Source organism: Panthera uncia, chromosome B1 (genome assembly GCF_023721935.1).
Source record: "Panthera uncia isolate 11264 chromosome B1, Puncia_PCG_1.0, whole genome shotgun sequence".
In the NCBI taxonomy this organism is placed as follows: domain Eukaryota; kingdom Metazoa; phylum Chordata; class Mammalia; order Carnivora; family Felidae; genus Panthera; species Panthera uncia.
This window is the reverse complement of record NC_064811.1, coordinates 130,363,313-130,383,080: the sequence shown is the minus strand read 5'-3', so window position 1 is coordinate 130,383,080 and position 19,768 is coordinate 130,363,313. Positions and strand designations below refer to the sequence as shown.

Below are 19,768 nucleotides of genomic sequence, written 5' to 3'. Positions count from 1 at the left end.
CATCGAGAGTCCTAATAAATACGAGCAATGTTTCCAAAACAATATATGGCAAAATATCTCTTAAACTTTTTGATTGTACAACTCTTTGTGTAGAATGACACATTTTATTGCACACAGTATTTGAAATTGCTGAAGTTTCAAGCTTATTAAAGTACGAAATGAGATAATGATTATTATGTTAAATGGTTTACCTTAAGGTGTAATTATTAGGGGACATTGAGGTTTTAATAGGAAAACCTTCTACGTACAATGTTACAATTCAGCTGAATTAATTTCTTTAATTCATTATTACAAAAATGAGTTAATAAAATTATTTACAGAATTGAATCAGAGCACCACAATGCTTACCTATATATATATATACATATATTACATTAGGAGTCTTGATGTATCATGACAACTCATAGAAAATTTTAAAAAACACAGACTGAGAAATCGATGTCTTCATAGATTTGGAGATGAGTTTAATCTGATTCATCACTGCTGAAGTAAGAGCTGTCACAATATTCAGCCGTGTAAAGGAATTTATGAATAATTGGGTTCATCTTCGGTATCCAGTGTCGGGGAACCAGATATGTTGAAAGATTAAATAAATCTACAAATACCTTGTACCTGTCACTGGAAAAACACAAATATACAGATGTAGATTCATTGACATGAAATATTTAAAGTTTTTCAACAAAAAAATTTCATGATTTTTTTGCCATAATTAGTATTTAATATTATGTTTATATATTATAAATTACATTTTATGTATTATATATAACATATACATATATATAATTAAGGAGTATAATCATTAAGATGGCCTTATTTTCATTCCATATCCAAAGTTCATGCCATAAAACAGTATTACATGTTTCGTTGATCCTGACCAAGTTGGTTCAGATTAAAACCTAGTCTTATGATTGTCATGCTACCTTCATAAAGATAAGGGTGTGTTCTTGTGTCTGACTTTTAAAGGAGGGTATGCAAAATTTTAAAAAATGAAAACATACAAAATTCTTAGTTGTTCATCAGAAAATATTTTCCATCTGCCAAATAGCTGTCAAGTAACTGACATGAATGGATTAATAAATTGAAGTACCATCTTAGATTCATAATAAATGTCTATAAATGTGGTTTTAACATTTATAATAGCTCTTGTGTGTGTCAAACGTTTTAACTGTTGCAGCTTTTTTTTTTTAATACTGACATTTTTTTTTAATTTTTTTTTTAAATTTTTGTTTTTTTTAACGTTTATTTATTTTTGAGACAGAGAGAGACAGAGCATGAACGGGGGAGGGGCAGAGAGAGAGGGAGACACAGAATCGGAAGCAGGCTCCAGGCTCTGAGCCATCAGCCCAGAGCCCGACCCGGGGCTTGAACTCATGGAGCGCGAGATCGTGACCTGAGCTAAAGTCGGACACTCAACCGACTGAGCCACTCAGGCGGCCCTAACTGTTGCAGTTTTATAGCAGAAGAGCATTTGCCTTTGAGGTCAAATTAGAGTTCAAGTTCTGCTCTGTCACTTGCAACTCGTGTGATCTTGGACAAGTTGTCTAAACCTCAGCGTCTTGGTCCCTAACTCTGTAAAATAAAAACTACAATCCCTTCCTCTGACTGGGCTTTTGTAAAGACATAATGAGATCATGACACGCTAGAAATGCTAGTTGTGTTAATTATTCCCACCACTCACTGATGTGGGGGTTCATGTCCTACAGGCAATCATGTTCTGTTTCATGCTTAGAGAATGTATCCCCAGGGAAAGAGAAGGTATTGTAAGGACTGTGAAAATTCAAACCTATGAATCTTATAAATCTTTTAGTCTAGAGTTTATTCCTAGGGAAAGTGAAAATTTATAAAAATGATGAAAAATTGAACATGCATGTTTTATAACTTGTCAATCTGAAATTGGGATAGGGATGAATAGGGATGAAAGCCATGTACAATATAAAGAATTTTGGGGACTAAATGTGAATATCTATTTATTCTGTAGTTGATTCTCCTTTCCCAAAGAACTTTGCAAGTTTCCCTGTTTTCATATATGTCTATCTCTACATCCATCTATAATATTGTGAACATTAAGTAAGTTAAGAACACAGATCTCCTAGAAATCTCTCTAGCATGTTTTAAGTGCTAAATAAATATTGACCCCTTTTCTTGTAAATACTCTCTGGGCACTCTCTGGAGTAGATGGAAATAGTTTTTAGAAAATAGTCATACCAGGGAACAAACTATTTTTTCACTGTGTCATTCACCTGGGCACGAGGACATTAGTGGAATGAATGATAAGTGTTTGAGTCTAGTCCAAACTTGGGCCAGAATGAGTTGAAAACATTCCTATGTGGATGAACTCCCTCATATCTTCACAGGTTATGCAGCCACTGGTACCTTGCCCCATCTCATCTCAGGATGAACTTCCAGGACTAAGGATTTTTACAACGACCTCTCTAATAGGAATACCTTAATCTAGCCAGCATGAATGTGTTGTCAGCGGTTCAGATGGGAGCAAGTATGAATCACATTTCCTAGGTAATGCACATGTATGCGGAGAAACAAAATATCAGTGACTTCCACCAAGAAAAGCAGGTGAATTTCCCCATCTTACCTGACTGTTGAGCGCAGATACTGATAACCAGAGGACCCACCAGTGCCAGCTTTGCTGCCCAGCATTCTGTGCACCATGCACACGTGGTTATCTAGGCAAACACACAAATTAACTCCATGGATATTTTTCTGCCTTTAGTTCCACAATGGTCTAAAAACAAGGGGCTGGTAATGATTACTGCTTCTGAGAAAAGGTTCACACCTTATCATCACTTAGCCATATGGAAGGTTTACGTGTGAGAGCCAGATGAAACCTGTAGGTTGCCTGGCACCCCACTTGGTTCAGGTTACATGCATATGACTCCATCCATCATTATGTTTAGCCTGCGAACACAATAGGGAAGCTTAGGGCCGCATTATGACTTTCAGGAGCTCTTGCCACTTTTGTCTTCACGCATGGGTCCCTTCTTCCGTGAAACACACACACACACACACACATACACACACATATATATATGTGTGTATATATATACATATATATATGTATATATATGTATACATATATATATGTATATGTGTGTATATATGTATATATGTGTATATATGTATATATGTGTATGTATACATATATGTATATATGTATGTATACATATATATATACATATATGTATATATGTATATACATATATGTATATATGTATATGTGTGCATATATATGTACATATGTACATATATACGTATATATACACACATGCACATATGCCTGTATATATGAACATATACATATGTATATATGTGCATGTGTATAAAATTATATTTTAAAATTGTGTTGGCTTAAAGCTGAATAAGTTGTGGTTATATATTAAGACACTTCTTTTAACCTATAGTTAACTTTTTCTTCTGATTATTAAATAATACATTTTCATGGGCCCCTAAAGGTACTCTGGGCCCTAGGTGTTGTGCCTGCTCTGTGTACCAGGTAAATGGCCCTGGAAGAGAGTAATTGGGCTGATTTGAAAAAGAAAGAAAGAAAGAAAGAAAGAAAGAAAGAAAGAAAGAACGAACTCGGGCTGATTAAAAAAAAAAAAACAAAACCTCATTCCCACACAAAGGAGGAAAGAAAAGATAGTGGGAACAGGAGCAGACAGAGAAAAGGAGTAAAGAAACAGGATGGGGAAAAGGATTATCGAGGCTGGGTGGTAGTGTTGGGAGGTGTGGGCAGACTTACATCTCCATTTGGTCATGAGTGCATCTATGTCCATGAGAGAAGTCAGCAACTGAAAAGGGACCTGGAATCTAGGCTCTTCCCTAAAGGAGAAATAATAACTCTATTGAAGCAAATCCAGGGTGTTCAGAGGGGCAGGAGTTTTCTAATCTGTTGGCCCCAGAAACAAATGTGAACTTTGCCTCTTAAGAGCTTTAGCAGCTCTGGATTACTCAGTCTTAGTTTCTTCATCTCAAAAATGAAGATACTACTGCTCATCTTACAGCATTTGTGTAAAGAGTCTAGAATATTCCATATAATGTACATGAAGTAACCAGTCAGAGTCACAGCTAACATTGATTCTTATTAAACGGTAAATATACACTATCTCAGATTCACCAGCTAATACCACTCAAAAACTTCTTCTGGGCAAAGATATCAAAACACAAAAACAAAAACTGCCCTTTATTTCCTCTAATCTATATCTTTTGTCCTTTCTTCTAATCATTCAACAAATCTCAGTACATTTTCTGCTTCCAAGGCGTGAACTTGAATGGCAAAGATTTAGTAGGAATTTAGGAAAAGAGTCAAAGATTTTATTGATATTTCTGAAGAAATGAATTTAAGATTAAAAAAATCAAATAAATACAAGTAAGAGGCCCAGTAAACAGAGATTTTACTTTTGTTGCTGTTTTTAATGTTTGCTAGTGTGTTCTCCATTGTTCTGACACATTTAAGTTATGACACATGAAGATGAGGCCTTTATACACATGTTATGGGAGTAGGTGGACATTTAAGGGAAACCTCAAACACTTCAGACAGTGAAGACAATTTTACTTGAAATTGCAGGATAAAGAGAACAATTTATAAAGGTGTTTTCACTTTACCCACTTGTTTTTTTAATTTCATAAGATAGGAATAACTCCACAACCTTGTGTAATGATGGGACACATTTTATGACTGAGTTTCTGAGGTAGATTACACTTTGGCTTTTTAGGACACTTAACGTCATATGATGTATTGTGGAATTTAATTACAAAGATGTTTAATTAACTAGTGTGTGTATATATGTATATTTCTGCCCACTATAGGGATAAAATTATACTCATACTATCTAAAAGAAAAAAACTAGTGAAGTTTCACAATTATTTTCTAAATTTTACCCCAAACTAAATGACTTTTTAAAACTATGATTGCAATTTATAAGCTCTATGCTTTAATGTTTACTTATTTTTGAGAGAGGGAAAGAGACAGAGTGTGAGTGGGAGAGGGACAGAGAGAGGGAGACACAGAATCTGAAGCAGGCTTAAGACTTGAACTTACGAACCACAAGATCATGACCTGAGCCGAAGTCAGATGCTTAACCAACTGAGCCACCCAGGCACCTAAGCTTTATACTTTTTTTTTTTATGCTCTAAATATTTATTAACAACATTTACAATAAAAAACATACAGAACATGTGAAGAAAATAGAAATAAATGGCATAGCTACATATTGAATTGACTGCTGAAAAAATAAGCTTTATACTTTTTGTGTTATCTGTATCCACTCCTCAATTTCTGCTTCTACCCTTCTAATTTGCTTTTACCTGTAAAAATATATCATCAAGGCCCCCTGAAGTGCTCTGTATGACAGTCTTCTTTCACCTGTAAGATACATAGCAAGTTTTAATTTAATGAGAAATTTAGGTCAGTCATATTAATTTTGGTCATCACCTTAAATAATTAAGTTTTAAATGTAAAGTTTTATTTAAATTTTTTATTCCTTAGATTTTAAAAAGCAAACATATATATATACATACTTTAAATACATATGTTATACATATTATACATATATACACTTTAAATATATATGTAATATATATGCACTTTAAATTTTCAAAACCTTTAAATATCATATTAGGAAAACTTGATACAGAAAACACTTAACTTCCATGATAAAATAAATCTATTTTTCAAGTCAAATCGTAAAATGACTTACTTTTAAAAAAGTTAAATAAGATTCATTCTGAGGTTCATTTGAAAGTAATTTTCTGATTCACTTAAAATCACTTAGATTACTTAAAATGACTCAGCTTCAAGGAGTACAACCATTATATAAAATCTCATAGGGGTGCCTGGGTGGCTTAGTTGGTTAAGCATCTGACTTCAGCTCAGTCATGATCTCGCTGCTGGTGAGTTTCAGTCCCACATCTGGCTCTGCGCTGACAGCTCAGAGCCTGAAGCCTGCTTCGGATTCTGTGCCTCCCTCTCTCTCTCTCTGCCCCTCCCTCGTTCCCACTCTTTCTCTCTCTCTCTCTCTCTCAAAAGTAAAGTAAAACATTAAAACAAATTCTTATATGTGTGCTCTAATAAAAGGCTTTGCTCTATCGGCAGAAAAACAAAATTTTGCTATTCTTTACAGAGGTTTTATAGAAAACTGGGCCTAACAACATTTAAGTTTGCAGAATTTCATACTAATTTCATATACTCGTATGCCTTATACTAATGTTATAAAAATTAATATTTACTTCTATTCTGCCTATATATATATATATATATATATACATATATATCACTTATATAAGTTCATAACTTGTAAGGCTTATAAGTACTTTATAATAAAAGGTCCAAATACAAATGAACACAAAAATTCTAAACATATAAAAGAGTTATATAATGAAAGTATTGATTATACTGGTCAATTGGTTTCAGAAAATAATAGCCCAATGTTAATTATGCCAGAGGGGCTAAATATGTGCTTTCCCTGGTCTGCTTGGGAAACTTCTTTCCTCTGGCAAGCCACCCCAGCCCTCACAATAGTTATTCTTTTGGTCTCCTGCTGCTACTGTACTGTTTACAATTACACCGATTGTCTTCATTTCCATCTCTATTAGGCTGTGAACTAATTGCAAACTCATATTCAATTTCTCTTGGTATCCAGCGGCGGCTGATGCATATTACGAAAGCTTCTGACTAAAGTCTTTAAGATGAACTGAGCATGTGAACTTCTTCATAAGGTTGTAACAGATAAAATGAACCCAGTTCTTGTTTCTGTAAGTGGAATAAAAATTTTCATTTTATTTCCCCCACATGAGGTTTGATATTTTGAGCTCACAGTCATACATTCCAGGAAAAGGATCCTTAGAATAAAATACCTTTACTGAGGAGATGTTCATGACGTTTCTCATCAAATAAGGAGAGTAACACCTCTTTTTGTTTCTGAAATTCAGCCATTTGTTCCTCCTTTTCCTCCGATTCTTCCTTAGCCTTTAGGAGAAATATTGCATTAATATTCCCAAGAGAGATCATAGATTCTTATTTTGGAAAACATCTTTTGTGAGAAATAGACTCACCAGGAGCAGAAAGGGTATACTTGGAAAACTTATCCTAACATCTAATATCACAACAAATTATGACATGGGTCTTCTTGACACTCACTGGTTCTATCCTTTTATTTAAGTTTACGTGATTTGTTAACCTCATGAGAGATTTTCATCAATATCATGAGAAATGGACTCAGATTGGGCAAAACCGGAAGTAACTACGAGTAGTCGGTAATGATCTAATTTTAGACAACAGTTTTTTATCACAGGAAAGGAAATAAAGGAAAAGTTAAGAATTTCCAGTCAGAAAAACTATTAGCTCTACTAATATTCTATACTCAGTATTTTATAAATATAATTTCTTTGATACTTTTCACCCTCAGATATTTGTTCATTTGATATCTATTGATTCATTTCAGGAAATTCTTACTCTTCTGCCTCCAACAAATGCTTTACTTACAACTCAATTAATTGAGCGGACACAAAAATTAGTTAACTCAATTATTTTCCATTTGTCTGAATGATGGCTCGTGTGGTAAGAACTTGTAGGCACAGGATTGTCAGTTAATTATTCATTTATTTAGTAAATGTCATGCTAAGGTGATAGAGATAAGGTGAGTAAAAATTGAGTTCCTTGGGCGCTTGGGTGGCTCAGTTGGTTAAGTGTCTGACTCTTGGTTTTAGTTCAGGTCGTGATATTACAATAGTGCATTTGAGCCCTGCATTGGGCTCTGTGCTGACAGTGAGGAGTCTGCTTGGGATTGTCTTTCTCTCCCTCTCTCTCTTTGCCCCTCACCTTCTCTCTCTTCTCTCTCTCTCTCTCTCAAAATAAATAAATACACTTAAAAAATTGAGTTCCCTGATCTCATGCGCATATTATCTGATGGGAATAAGACACACAAATAGTCACCTGGGCATTACATTGCAAACATTGATAGTAGCATACAGGAGAAGCATAAGGCCATGATTAATTATAGTAATGAGGAGGTCAGGGGAGATCTTTCTGAAGGAGTTTTCCTTGAGCCACAACCTGCAGAATGGGAAGGAGTCACCTGCAGAAGAATATTCCAAGCCCAGAGAAAAACATATAAAAAGACTGTGAAATGGTGGTAAATTCAAAGAACTAAATTCAACTTAAGGAAATTCAGTATGGTTGGACAACATGAGATCAGAAAACACCTTGAAGACTATGTTAAAGACGTTTATCTTCATTTTAAAAACAATAGGGAGACATAGGTTTCATGCAAAAGCAAAATGTGATCAGTTCTGCCCTTTGAGAAGATTGTTTCAACTGCAGTATGGAGAATAGATTGGGATGGAGTCATACTGGGGAGAAGTGTAGAATAGTTGAGAGAATATTGTAAGACCAGGTGAAAAGTAATAGCAGTTTGCACTTGATTGGTGGTGGTACATTCAATGGAGATATCTGAGAGCTATTTAGAAGGTAAAATTGGTAGGATTTGGTGATAACTTGAAGAAGTGATTGAGCAAGAGGGAGGTACCAAAGATCAATTGTACATTTCAGACTGGACAAACAAGATGGTTTATAAGAGAACAACTTCTTCAACTTGTAGAAGACTAAGTTGACATGAGAGAGGAAGGAAGAGAAAATTGTTTTTAAGTTTGGTTTTATCATTATGTTTTTGAGAGGACTAGGAGGAAATTATAAAGTAAGGTGTCAAATATGTAATTTGAAATGAAAGGAGATATCAATGCTGGAGATAAATGTTTGGGAGTTATTGGCATAGTAATAACTATTGAAACAGTGGGTATAAATGAGTTCATCTAGGGAAAGAGTAGAGAGAGAATACAGGGGTCTAAGCCAATACATTGTGAAATCCCACCACCCACAGGTCTGAGAAAGAAAAATGAGCCAATAAAGGAAACAAATCAAGACAACAGGGCCATAGAATTAAAGGAAGACTGAATGTTATGTACCAAATCCAAGGGGGAAAAAATATTCAAGTAAGAATAAGTAGTCATTATTATTGAATGCCACTAGGAGATCAAGTAAATTAAAAATGGCCATTGAATTTACATACCTAGAGGCCATCTGTGAATGATGGGACAAGAAGATAGACTGGTCTGGGTTGAGGATTAGACGAAAGAAAAAGAAATAATTATGCTAACTACTGTTCTAAATACCTTACCAATATTAATCTAATTAAATGCTCATAATAACTCTACAAGGTAGATACTCTTATTTTCTGTTTTACTAGGTAGATACTCTTATTTTCTGTTTTACCATTAGTGAAAGTGAAGCAAAGGGAGGTTAAGTAACAGAAGAAGTTCAATGTTACAGTTATTAAGAGGTGAAGGTGGGACTTGAACCCATACAATGAGATTTCAACGTCCCTGCTGTAAGCACTACCTGATATAGCTTCTCCAGATACAGCCTCTCCAGACATAGAATTGAAATAATTCTTTCAAGAAATTTAGTAATGAAGAGAGGACGGTGGCAGAGGGGCTGTAGCTTGAGGGAAATGAGGAATCAACAGTATCTTTCTCAAGTGAAAGAAATTTGTAACTGACAGCAGTTAAGAAGGACCCAGGATATCTTTGGTTGACCGGTCTTTTGTGAGCCTACTTCTGTCTAGAATTGGTCATGATATGAAATTTTTGATAGAAATAAAAAAGGTCTATTAATCTTATATATTTATCAAACACAAAATCTTGCCCAGAATGAACATATTACTTTAATTTCTATTGTACATAAATAAAATAAAATCAACCATGTAATATATTTTGTGTAGATGCATTTGTGAAAGAAAAAGAATATAAGAAAAATGAACGTTTAAAAGAAAATTAGGGATTTGTTAAATAAAATTTTCAATACTTCATCTGTAGTAAATATATTTACTTATGGCATCATAAATACCTGAATTCTTGTGAATTCTTCTTCCAGGCCCTTGAGAATGTTGTTTTCAAGCTTTCCCCAGAAGTTAAATCCATGTGGCTCTAAACCTGGTGTTCTTTCCAGCCACGCCTGAAGTATTATTTTTTTTTAAGTAAATATATTATAAAATTTCAAATATATAAAATACATTGTACTTAACAATTATGAACTTGAAATAGGAAATATGTCATAAGTTTTTTGTATATAAATATTTCTCTTTCCCTTAAATTTATTCATTTAATGAATAGCAATTTATTACATTTCATTTCTTAATCTTTAAAGCAATCATATTAATAATATTTACTCTGTATTTATTAAGAAATGTGTTATTACAGAAATTCCAATTTTGTTCTATAAGTCTATGAACATATCTAAATGTTGTTTTAATGAAGTCTTCTGGTTTATTCTCAAAATACCTTATGTCTTAGGATATGAAGGAATTATGACATGCATATCATATGATCTCTTCTAAATGTAGGAGCATGGTATCTAGGCAACTTTGAAATCTGAAATCAACTAAACACTCAGTTATTTTAAGAGTCCACAAAACTTTTTTTTTTTTTTTACATATACAAGACTTTTTAATGTAGAAATGAAACAAAATTTGTGCACCTATGGATTCTCATCTGACCTATTTTTGGTTTTGAAATTAACTTTGTGACTCTTTCCCTCCGTATCTTTATGAGCTGTTATTTGGAGTTATATATACTATATTAACCTAAGTCCACATTTACAATACCCAGGGGATCAGTGTGCAAAGTGTAAGTCACTAAAAGAAATTTTTAATTTGCAAAGGAAAAACCCTTGTGAAGGAAATCAAGACCATATAATCTTTATTTAATAATTTACTTGTGAAAAAACAGTAATCCCTCAAGACCTTTTATAGACCCATGGGGAATTAAGATATGAAAGGAACAAATTCTGAAGATTATACTCTTAGTAATTTAGTTTAATTGAGAAAAACACACAACTTGTGGAACTTTTCAATAATGGAATATTTTAGAGAATAAAGCTCACTGAATAATTAACTACACTCGGTGTTAAAATCAGCTAGTTAAATGTTGTTTAGCAGGGTTGTTTAAAGGAATTGTTTTATAAGATAAGAAGGTGATTAAATATTAACATAGAGTTGTTATATAAATATTTCTGAAATTCTCAAGGGAGTTCTTAATAGTTTAAATATTTCAATTACTTGAGTTGAAGCATTCCTTTAAAGTCTTTCTGTTCTTATTTACCATGAATGTGACAAAACCTTTGAGTTTTAAAACTTCGATGTAGCAGAAGCGCAATTAACAAGATGTGGGGAGTGAGACTTTAGAGACAGTATTTGAGCATGTACCTCCACTAGTTGAAGTAGTGTTTTTTCCTGCTCGGATTTAAGTAGCAGTTCATTATCTTCTCCTCTGAAGTTATCACGATAATGTCTTCTGTTGTAAGGGACCCTCAAACTCTGAAGAACACCTATCTTGTTTTCTAACAGTCGGAATTGCAAACTCTGGAAGCCTGAGGCTGGAGATAAGTACTCTCTTTGAGAATAAAAGGAGGAAGGGAAGAGAAAAGAAAGATGACAGGAGTTGACATTATAAATCACTGTAATGCTTTCTTCTGTTGTGAGAGATCATTAGTTTTACTCTCTTGGACATCACCGAGAACACATAACTGCCTAGAGTTGGACCTGGGGTTTGATCTTCCCAAAGAAAGAAAACTGAGCTACCTAAACATCACTGTTGCTGTCAGTTAATCAATTTAAAGATGGCATGTTTATATCGTTTGGGAAATGGCATATATGTGTGTGTGTTTTATATATATATATATATATAACACACACACGTATAGATACATATATGTTTATGTGTTTGTGTACCAATTTGTTTCCTAAGGTAAAGACAGGTGTACATTGAACAATATTTTTATTCTATAGCGCTGAAAGATTCTTTATAAATATAATCCCTCTTAAAATTTATATTCCTGGATGTTATTATTGATCTCACTACCTAGTATTAAGTATACCAACGAGATCCTACCAGTAAAACAAATGAGATATTGCCTCACACAAAACAGGCAATCAAAAAATGTTCTTACTCCCACCCCACAACCACCCAAACTCTTCCATCCTTCTAAGCTTCCTTCATCTAATTGGTTGTAAGACTTCAAATTTTTAAATCCACCACAAGGGATTTTTAAACCCCTGACTGTCACACATGTTGGAGACAGCCTATTACATCATTAAATTCACCTGGTACTCTTAAAGAAAATCTCTTCTCAAATTTTGGCATGAAAAAGCCTTTTAAAAAGTATAAATATGGCTTTGGCCGCCTGGAAATGCAGAGCTAACATTTATAGTTCAATTCATAACTTAAACTGACAGTTTTGCTGACAGGCATCCCATCAACTCTTGTTTCTCTTTTATTTTTAGTTTTTAATTTCTTTTTAATTTAGTTGTATGTATTGTATCAGCCACGTTAGCCATTTTGATAAGTTGTCTGAAATTCATTGCAGTGGCTTCTTGGCCTTTTGGCTAAGATCAAGTGTAACGTTCTTTTGAGATAAAAACAGGGCACAAATAATGAATTGAAATTAAGCGATCATAATATTGTGCCCATATGTAAAAGTGAGTGATGAATTATTTTTAATAACTTCTCAAATGCTTTGAGATTAAGATCCCTGCATGTTTATAGTGACGCAGGGTCAGGAGGACGGGCTCCTTACTCACACAGCACATGGCACACATGTTCTCTTCTTACCCCACTGGAATGGAAAGGTAAACCGCGCTGCATTATTACAAAGCCACATGTACACACCTGAAATCATTGAAGTCCAAGGCTGTCATCGTTTCCAGAACAGAAAATTGCTGCACCAGTAGCTTAAGGATCACTGCCACTCGGTGCATTCGAGTAACAACCTTAAGCATGTTCCTTTCATCCCTAACCTGAGAGTTAAGAAATGAAACATCGAGTAATCGGTTCTGATTTCTAGAAGATACAAGATAGACTACAAACCACAGTGCATTCCTATTAACTTTCTCTCTATTTTAAAGAGGAACACTGGAATTAACATTTGCCATCCATATATATTGAATATGAATAGCAACTATAAGTTGTGTGCAAAGATTGTGTGCAAAATTGGAATCGGTAGTCTTTTTTTTTCAACGTTTATTTATTTTTGAGACACAGAGAGAGATAGACTGTGAGTGGGGGAGATGAAAAGAGAGATGGAGACACAGATTCCTAAGCAGACTCCAGGCTCTGAGCTGTCAGCACAGAGCCCAACGTGGGGCTTGAACCCACAAACCATGAGATTGTGACCTGAGCCGAAGTCGGACGCTCAACCGACTGAGCCACCCAGGCACTCCCATTAGTCTTTCTTTAAAATAGAAAATTAGGGGCGCCTGGGTGGCTCAGTCGGTTAAGCCTCCGACTTCGGCTCAGGTCACGATCTCGCGGTCTGCGGGTTCAAGCCCCGCGTCGGGCTCTGGGCTGATGGCTCAGAGCCTGGAGCCTGCTTCCGATTCTGTGTTTCCCTCTCTCTCTGCCCCTCCCCCGTTCATGCTGTGTCTCTCTGAAAAATAAATAAACGTTAAAAAAAAAATTTAAAAAAATAAAATAGAAAATTATACGGAAGCAAGTGAGAAGTCAATTTTGGAACCCAATGTCCAATGATTTCAAAGTAAATTTCTCTCTTAGTTTGTTTCTAGAAATACAGGTCAAAGAAACATGGACACTTCTGTGTTAGGGTTAAGCAACACCTTGACAAATCTGCTCTTTACTGAGGGCCCAGAAGTTGTCATTAACATAAATGGGAATTGTATACATATGTGTAAGAAGAGTACTGTCTGTGCAGAGTTCTCTAGGAGCGGGGGCTCAAAGGCAAGGACCTCAGGCTGTGTGCTGCTTCGGGAAGGTGTGTGGGAGCAAGAGGCAGGCTGGGAGGTGGAGAAGTGCCCTTCAGCTCTGCTCTGCTCTCCTCCCTCTCTTGAGCCTCTCCAGGCTTTCCCTCTGTATTCCCTTCTTCCTCTTCTCTTTTCTCTTTTTCTTTCTTCTACTACTCTCTTCGTGCCTCTTCCTTTCTTACTGTTTCACTTCCTCATCATTGTTCCTATCTTTCTACAGCAAATATTCATTACAAATACAATCCTGAGGGGCACCTGGGTGGCTCAGTCGGTTAAGCGTCTGACTTTGGCTCAGGTCATGATCTCACAGTTTGTGAGTTCAGGCCCCACATCGCTGTCTGTGCTGACAGCTCAGAGAGCCTAGAGCCTACTTTGGATTCTGTGTCTCCCTCTCTCTCTGCCCTCCTTCCCTTGCTCATGCTTTCTCTCTCTCTCTCCCTCTGTCTCTCTCTCTCTCTCAAATATAAACATTAAAAAAAAAAAAAGAAAAGAAATACAATCCTGATACCTTTTAACTAAAGGATCTATATTAGCTATATTGGCAATCTGCCATCATACATAACAACTTTCTTTAAGGGGGAAAAAAAATCAAGTTCTAAACAAGGGGCCTGAAACTGAAATTTGAAAGGACCCTTAGAGCCATGTGTAGCTGGAAGGCAGCAATGGCGTGGGGAAAGTATCACTACATTCGTGTCCACTCAGAAAAGTTTTTTAAATGTTTCTGCTAAGTAATAATTCCCTCGTTAGTATTCAGTTTTTCTAATTAACAGTAGTTTTCTACATTCTCCAAAAAAATATATATATAAATCTAATATTGTGATATAATAACTCACATGGCCGTTCTGAAAGATCTCTCGGACAGAATCTAATTCCCAGAGGATTTGCTTAAACCAGAGTTCATAAGCTGCAACGAGAAAAATCATTGTCAATTGAAAAGTTATGGGACACTTCTTGACCAGAATCGCATGAAAGATATGGCTAACACATTGAAAAAGAAATAAAATGTTGGGGCGCCTGGGTGGCTCAGTCGGTTAAGCGGCCGACTTCGGCTCAGGTCATGATCTCGCGGTCCGTGAGTTCAAGCCCCGCGTCGGGCTCTGTGCTGACAGCTCAGAGCCTGGAGCCTGTTTCAGATTCTGTGTCTCCCTCTCTCTGACCCTTCCCCGTTCATGCTCTGTCTCTCTCTGTCTCAAAAATAAATAAACGTTAAAAAAAAAAATTTAAAAAAAAATAAAATTAAATGTCATTTAAAAATAATAAATGCCAATACAGACTTATTTTATGCTAAAAATGCGTATCAGTCATAATGTTATCATAGCCTTCTTTTTTTGATGTTTTAATATGCCAGTCACTTTATCTGCAAGCTTCATATTCATTATTATTATTTTGATTTCTCTCAACAAATATGTTGTCTAGGTCTTTTAATATATAACACACAATCTAATTCTAACTTCCTGTTCAGATGCTGAAGGTGTGTGGAAAAGCAGTGATACTCAGCTCCATCTATAAACTGAGACATTAATGGCCACTAACCTAATGAATATGACAAAATTTTTGTTTCTAGAGGCTTAGAATATTATGGGAGGACAAGCTCATGAATGGTCTAAAACTTCATTATACTCATCTACTCCCCTCAGTACCTAGGACAGGGCTTGGCATAAGATAAACCATGGCTAATTATTTTATGAATAAATGAATTAAATAGCCAGTGTAGTTGTTACATGAGTATAGAATATCAATAATCCTAGAGATTCCTAGTGCATTCTATTTGGTGCTATTGTTTGGGTAAAGGGTATATTTCTGTACTAATTAGAGGAATCAAATTATAATTTTAAATTATATTTAAGGAGACATTCAGGGATTTAATTTTCATATTTGGACAAAGAACAAATCAAATGTTTATTAATCGTTTTCTGTATCTTTTTTTCAAGTTTTATTTTGTGTGGCTTGTTCTGTGACCCACTGACCACATGTTGTAGCTGAAGGATGGAAGGAAAGTCTCCCTATCAAATAATGATACTTCCATTTTTTGGATGCTTATTATGTGCCATACCTTGGGCTAAGGGCTCAAGGCACATTAACTCATTTCGTCTTCACAAGAACTCTATGAACAAGAAGACAAAGTCATTCTCTCCATTTTATAGACAGAGAAGTAGAATCATTGGTCAAGACACCTGACCAAAGTCACACAATTTATAATGGTAGAGGTGGGATTCTAAACAATTTTCTGTCTCCAAATTTGTGCTACCCTGCCACAATTCCTCTTCTACTGATTTTGTCTTGGCCTAAGTCACCAATAAAAATGTAAACGTGAAAACAGGAGAAGTAACAACATATCAAGCCACTTATTTTCCATCTTTATTTTTTCATTCTGAGGACTTGCTCATTTTAACCAGCCAGTTAAACAACCATTTGAGGAAAAGATACAAAGAACTGGTAGGAAAAAGAAGCATGGTTAGAAATGGGGCACCGGCTACCATGAGTCGTTGGTCATGGTCAGACATTCGACAATATTATGACACCAACAATCTTAGAGTAAATTTTAATATTCTGGGGTCATGGACCTCTTTAAGATACATATTCATGAAATTTTGAACACAATTTTAAGAGTTCAGGGACTTTCTAAACTCCCAAAGTCATGGATTCCTATGTTAAAAGCCACTGCCCAGAGGTAAGAAGTCTGGAGAGAATAAACATACATTTTAGGCATATTTAACATTTACATTTAGTACCAGATTTATATACGATTATGTAAAGTCACAATACATTTCAGTGATCTATTTCTTGAAAATAGTTTTTTTAAAGTTCCAAGTTGAAAAATAGTAACTTGTTAGCTTGCAATTTTTTTGTGAATTACAAGAGACAGAAAGTTTCCTTGGATTTAGGAAAAAGAGAAAGTCCTCCCTGATCCAAATAACAGTAAAAAAAAAACATAAAAAAGACGGTTATAAACCCTAGAAGGATGCCTTATGAGAATTTACCTGGCAGTAAAATATTCTCAAGGATTTCTAACAGAAGTGATTTTTTAGTCTTTAGCCATCTTATAGTTAAAAGAATTGTAGGTTTCCTCATTATTGTTGGGAAATGCCTGTGGAATAGTTACTGTCCAACCTTTTGTTCAACTTACCTTGATGAGTTATGATAAAAAGATGTTCATCATGGATTTTATTTCCTTTTATTTCACTTTGAAGTTCTTGTGCGTTCAAAACCTTTTCCAACTTTAAACAAAAAATAGAAAGACCAATTTTGTATAAACTTCCATAAGATGGATAAATCATGGGGATCTAATATATAGCATGGGGATTATAGTTAATAAACTGTTGCTAAGAGAGTAGGTCCTAAATGTCCTCACCACAAAGAGAAATGGTAATTATGTGACGCCATGCAGATGTTAGCTAGTGCTATGATTGTAATCATTTTGCAATATATGTGTGTCAAATTAACATGTTATATAATTCAAATTTACACAATGTTATACATCAGTTATATTTCAATAAGGCTAAAAAAGATTTTAAAAAAGAAGGATTAATTTTGAAATTGTAAAACTTGTTTTTTTTTATTAATTTTAATAAGTAGAATACAAGGGGCTCCTGGGTGGCTCAGTCAGTTGAGCATCCAACTTTGGCTCAGGTCATGATCTCGTGGGTTCATGAGTTCAAGCCCCACATTGTGCTTGCTGTACTGAAACTACTGTCAGGGTGAGTCCTTCAAATCCTCTGTCCCCTTCCTTCTGCCCCTCCCCCACTTGCGTTCTCTCTTTCTCTTTCACTCTCTCTCTCAAAATTAAGTAAACATTAAAAAAAAAAGTAGGGGCGCCTGGGTGGCTCAGTCAGTTAAGCGTCCGACTTCGGCTCAGGTCATGATCTCGCGGTGTCCGGGAGTTCAAGCCCCGCGTCGGGCTCTGTGCTGACAGCTCAGAGACTGGAGCCTGTTTCAGATTCTGTGTCTCCCTCTTTCTCTGACCCTCCTCTGTTCATGCTCTCTCTCTCTCTGTCTCAAAAATAAATAAACGTTAAAAAAAATTTTTTTTTAAAAAGTAGAATACGATACTGAAAAAAAATTCCCCAGTTCCCAAATTCTCAGGAAGCAATCTATTTTTTCAACAGTGCATGAGTCTTATAAAGAATGAGTTAAATTTATGATTTTTATTCTCTTCAGAAGAAACTATATTTGGTAGGATTCTATCATAAAAAATACCATTACACTCACTGAGAAATCATATCCCTCTGCCTCTTGAAATGAGTATGATAAAAATTTGGTCACTTGCTGAGCTCACTGTTCGTCTTCCACTCTTTTGTTCCCTAAAGAGCCTATTCTAAGAAGATCTTAACATTCTTTATCAGCTCATCCTCAGCAACCCATCAATGAAAGCATCACAGGGTCTAAATATTTCACTTCTTAAAAAATATGGAGGGAAAAGTGGGTGATGGGCATTGAGGAGGGCACTTGTTGGGATGAGCACTGGGTATTGTATGGAAACCAATCTGTCAATAAAGTCTATTAAAAAAAATATATATATATATATAAGACAAACACGCTGTAAATTGACCCCAGACTTATTGCCAAAGACCTCATTTGTAATATCCCTCTTTCATTTACTAACGATTTCAAGAAAACATGTACCTTCAACATTTCTACTTTATGATAAAGGATTTAATAAATAAATTTTTCTGGATACATTCGCAATTACCTAGGCTGGGATTTAGTGACTATGTCTTATTTACACAAGTTGTGAAATGCCTGCCAGTTATCTACACTTTATCTTATCATTTACACTCTTCTGCTCAAGATAATGTCCTCTGCTTCTATTGTATCTCTGCCAGAGAGGTGAATTTTCACATATGAGTCTCTTGAATTATTCTTTAAAAAGCTGAAAAGGCGTACATTCCATGAAAAGGGATATCATTAGGTCCAGAAAACTTTTTGGTGACTGAGAGAAAAAAAACACAAAAAATCCCAAAACATGAAAATGTCACTTTGTGGAATTTAGCACCCAACAATGGAGGCTGAACACTGTAAGGGCTCTCCCACTTACATGCAGGTAGCTTCCGTAGATAAGTCCTCCTTTGCTGGCTCTATTCACACCGGTTTGGGATTTGTCGTCTTCACTGCCTTCTATGGACAATTTTTTAAAAGCACATCTACAGATTAAATAAGTGAGGAGAAAACAGGAGATCTTGAGACAGCGTAATAACTAACAATATGAGTAGTCAAAATTCTCCTACTGTTTTTAAAGTTGATTTTCTAACAAGAGAATATGGGCGACAATTTTCAATGCATTTGAAATTCAGAAATTGAAGCATTCTTACTTGGCATTTCTAAGTGCCTAACCATACTTAAAATAGAGGTAAATACTCACCCAAAGTTGTTTCCTAAAAATGGGCACCCACTCATGGTGAAAATGTACCGTCTGAGAAGCTCCAAGGTTTGACTCTGAACAGGTGATATCACTGACCTTCCCAGATGTTCCACAGAGGCCTTTTATATATCCTCCTCGCCCTGCATCAGCCAATCAGTTTTCTCTCTGTGCTCTTAGGTAGGCTCTAGTTTCAACTGGTACAGAAGCTGAACTCTGTAAACTTTAGTGTGGGTCTGTGTGGGGGCCAGTTTGTTTGCTAAAAAAAGTGAATATTCTGCCAAACCAGGTCATTTGACTAGCTAAGTTCTGCTTTTATATCCAAAATAACAAACATTAAATAAAGCAATGGAGGCTATTTTTTTAAAAGACATTTAATTACTCTATTCCAATAAAACATTTGGCATTACATTTTAGGATATATAATATAATGAGCTTGTAAAAAACAAGTTATTTATTCTCCCAGTCTCATATTTCTATATTCTTACGAGTGCTAAGCCAAAAGCTGAACTTGGGTGTCTCTGGGAGACGAAATTCATTATATGACAAAGGCAGGGTACATGCTCAAACCTCATTTCTGTCTCGTGTT

The 19,768-nt window shown here is 35.3% G+C and overlaps 1 protein-coding gene across 2 annotated transcripts; it reads right to left on the bottom strand.

The window, feature by feature from the left end:
- Positions 1-263: 263 nt before the first annotated feature.
- Positions 264-19,371, bottom strand: TDO2 (tryptophan 2,3-dioxygenase). 2 transcript variants are annotated; one of them, XM_049632337.1, is made up of 12 exons: positions 19,183-19,369; positions 18,859-18,964; positions 16,951-17,041; positions 14,657-14,727; positions 12,736-12,863; positions 11,274-11,460; positions 9,917-10,024; positions 6,871-6,982; positions 5,323-5,380; positions 3,758-3,837; positions 2,591-2,681; positions 264-618 (listed from the first exon to the last, which is right to left on the bottom strand). In XM_049632337.1, exons 1-12 carry the CDS (start codon positions 19,215-19,217, stop codon positions 465-467), a joined length of 1,221 nt encoding a protein of 406 aa, XP_049488294.1. In that variant the 5' UTR covers positions 19,218-19,369; the 3' UTR covers positions 264-464. The 2 variants fall into 2 exon arrangements, with proteins under 2 accessions (XP_049488294.1, XP_049488293.1); XM_049632336.1 differs by lacking the exons at positions 264-618; positions 2,591-2,681 and having other exon boundaries at positions 3,411-3,837; positions 19,183-19,371.
- Positions 19,372-19,768: the final 397 nt, after the last annotated feature.